The 2,758-nt window shown below is 40.5% G+C and overlaps 1 protein-coding gene across 1 annotated transcript in view; it reads right to left on the bottom strand.

Annotated features, from left to right (window-relative positions):
- The window catches only part of CEP63 (centrosomal protein 63kDa), a 60,941-nt gene that overhangs the window by 12,110 nt on the left and 46,073 nt on the right, over positions 1-2,758 (bottom strand). The window contains exon 9 of the mRNA XM_015406642.1: positions 8-63. Within this exon, the coding sequence (XP_015262128.1) occupies positions 8-63 (56 nt within the window). The remainder of the gene's footprint in view (positions 1-7; positions 64-2,758) is intronic.

The raw sequence follows: 2,758 nt of genomic DNA, 5'->3' as shown, positions 1-2,758 counted from the left end.
TCATGGCACTTCTCAGTCAACTCTTCATTCAGCTGGGTACACTTTGCATTTGGGGATCCTAGACTAGAGTCCAGAAAGACAGGCTAAGTAAAACCATCCATAAGCTACTGCAGGAACACAACACAGGACCAAGGAATTTGGCAGCCATTCTGCTTTCCTAAACCTCACCTGAAACCCAGATCATTCTGATGCAAATCCCACTCTGACACAGCCAAATGACAGGACAGTTCATGATTAGCTCAAATATTTTAACTGAAGAAAATTCCAGTTACTATTTTTGGCCAGTATAGCAAGTATGCATGATTCTTGGACATTACATATATTTATTTATAGTATCTTATAATGCCTTATTCTAAAGCACAACTCAGAAGCCATAAAAAGTATAAGTCAGAATTCTAAATGACTAACAGTGCCATACAGAACAGAGTGGCACCCTTCTAAGACCACTGATAGCAATGGACTTGAAAGAGAGTAACTCTGCTCAGGATGGCACAATAAAGCATCCAAATTACCAAACTTTTGAGAGGCCCGGGTTGCAGCGCAGTGGAGCGGTAAAGCCGAGGTGCGCTCCTTGAGCTTGCTGATTCCTTTGTTCCTTTTTGAGGTCTGGGGGCTCCCGAGACCACACTGCACCCTTGAGAAGAGGTGCGAAGAGCAAGGGGCTTGATTCGGGCCTCCTGTACCATGGCGCCGTGCGGGTTGAAGCTGTGGATTGCCCCCAATGCAGAGGACATCAGAGAATGCTCATGGCGACATGAGTGCCTAGCTGTCGCTTCCCAATGAGGGGGGGGGGGTGCCTGAATTTCAACTCCAATACCAGCGTGAGTAAATGACTCATCATTCCTCTCCGGAACAGAGACATTAGCTCGTTTAAACTTTAAAATTACTTAAGAGCGAGGTGGGAGGTCCCCCCCCCCACCTTTCTAATCAGCGGCCGGCTATAGAGAATTTAAGCAATGCCATGTGGCTATCTCTAAGGACTTGAAATAAAGAATGTTTTTTGACAGCTGTGAACTTACTACTTAAAGAAACCATAACTAAAAGAAGATTGTAGACCTTGCACCGTACCCTATTTTTCCCCTTTGTGGGGTAGAGTTTGGAATTATAGTCAAAAGACGACTGTAGACTCTGCAACGTACCCCAATTTTCCCCTTTGTGGGGTGGAGCTTGGAGTCGTTTGCTCCTTTTTAAACTTTACAGGTTTTCTGTTCTTTGGAATCAAGAAGATACTGTATTTCATTTGGGAAATATAACATTTAAAAGGGAAACTCTGCTACAACTGGAACGGCATCTGTAAGACAATTAACTCTTTGGTTTGACTTGTCAACCCCTTTACCAATACTTCAGGCTCCCAATTAGACTAAAGTACGCTTGGCTTCTGCCCTTTACCTCTGGTGTTTGACTGTATTTTCTGTGTTATATTGGTGAGGTTCAAATAGGGAGGAAGTGAACTCTAAAATTCTGTTCCCATAATAACATAGCTGTGCTGAGATATATTCCAGTTGGGTCTATACAAGATTAATTTGACTGTTTAAAAATAATGGTACATGGTATTCTGAAAACAAACTTGTTGCATAAACATCAACTTCTCTTGGGAGGGAAAGAAAACTGTGTCCTGTTTAAAAGAAGAAGGCTTTTTTCCTTCCTTTCTTGATATTATTTTAAACTTGAAACAAAATGTCTGGGAGCAATAGACCGGTTAAACCACCCACAGGTTCACCAGGTGCACTTAAATCCGTGACTTCCAGTCTACCATCTGCTACAACCAAAGATTTACAAGTGCTAATTCAGGAGACAATTAAGATGGCAATCTCTGAAGCTCTGGACCCAATTAAAGAATCTATGAAAAAATAACGAAACAATTCTCCAATCAAATGGAAGGGCTGCATAAACAAATAGCAGATAATACGCAAAAGATAGCGGAATTAAACAAATCAACAAGAAGATGAAGGATAAAACAAATTACCAAACTTTTAAACTATAGTTTAAACTATCAATATAAAGCCACCTATCGTCAGAGAAAATCAAACAACAGATAGGCAGGGGTTAAACCACTAACAACAATTAGGAACAGCAATGCAAACAATCTGACCTACCAAAAATCAACTGAAATAGATAGCTTTTAACCAATCTTCAGAACATCAGCAGGATGTATCAGATGAACTGCTCAAGGTAGGAAATTCTAAAGTTTAGAGGAGGCCGTCAACTATGCCTCCATATATTATGGTATCTGAAGTATAGCCTCGCCTACTGATCTTGAAATTTTGGAAGGCTTATATGGGAAAAAACACTCCTTGAGATACAGTGATCCAATGCCACTTAGGGGTTTATAGCTCAGACACAGAATTTGAATTGAGTTCAGAAAGTATTTGGTAGCCAGTGCAACTATTTCATTACAGCCACAATGTAACAGTATTTGTTAGCTCTCATGATTAATTTGTCTGTAGCTGAAATAGAATGCCCCCATTTCCAAACCATCTTCATGACAGCCCCATACACAGTGAGTTACAGTAATCTAATTAAGAGTTCATGAAGGCATAGATGGCAATGACCAGGTTTCTATTAGAAACAGATGTAGCCCAAGTTCAAAAAAATGGCTCCACACCACATCTGACAAAAGAGCATCCAGGAACAAGGCAGTGTCCAGTAGCATTCCAATCTGATTTTGCAAGGAAAGATAGGTCTCATCCCTTCTAGTTGGTCTACAAAGCCTCCCAAAATAATTATTTCCATTTTGTCTGGATTGAATTTAAGATTA

Source organism: Gekko japonicus, unplaced genomic scaffold (genome assembly GCF_001447785.1).
Source record: "Gekko japonicus isolate JY-2015 unplaced genomic scaffold, Gekko_japonicus_V1.1 scaffold1947, whole genome shotgun sequence".
NCBI classification, from domain to species: Eukaryota; Metazoa; Chordata; class Lepidosauria; order Squamata; family Gekkonidae; genus Gekko; species Gekko japonicus.
The sequence above is the reverse complement of the archived record's forward strand: the minus strand, read 5'-3'. Positions and strand labels throughout refer to the sequence as shown.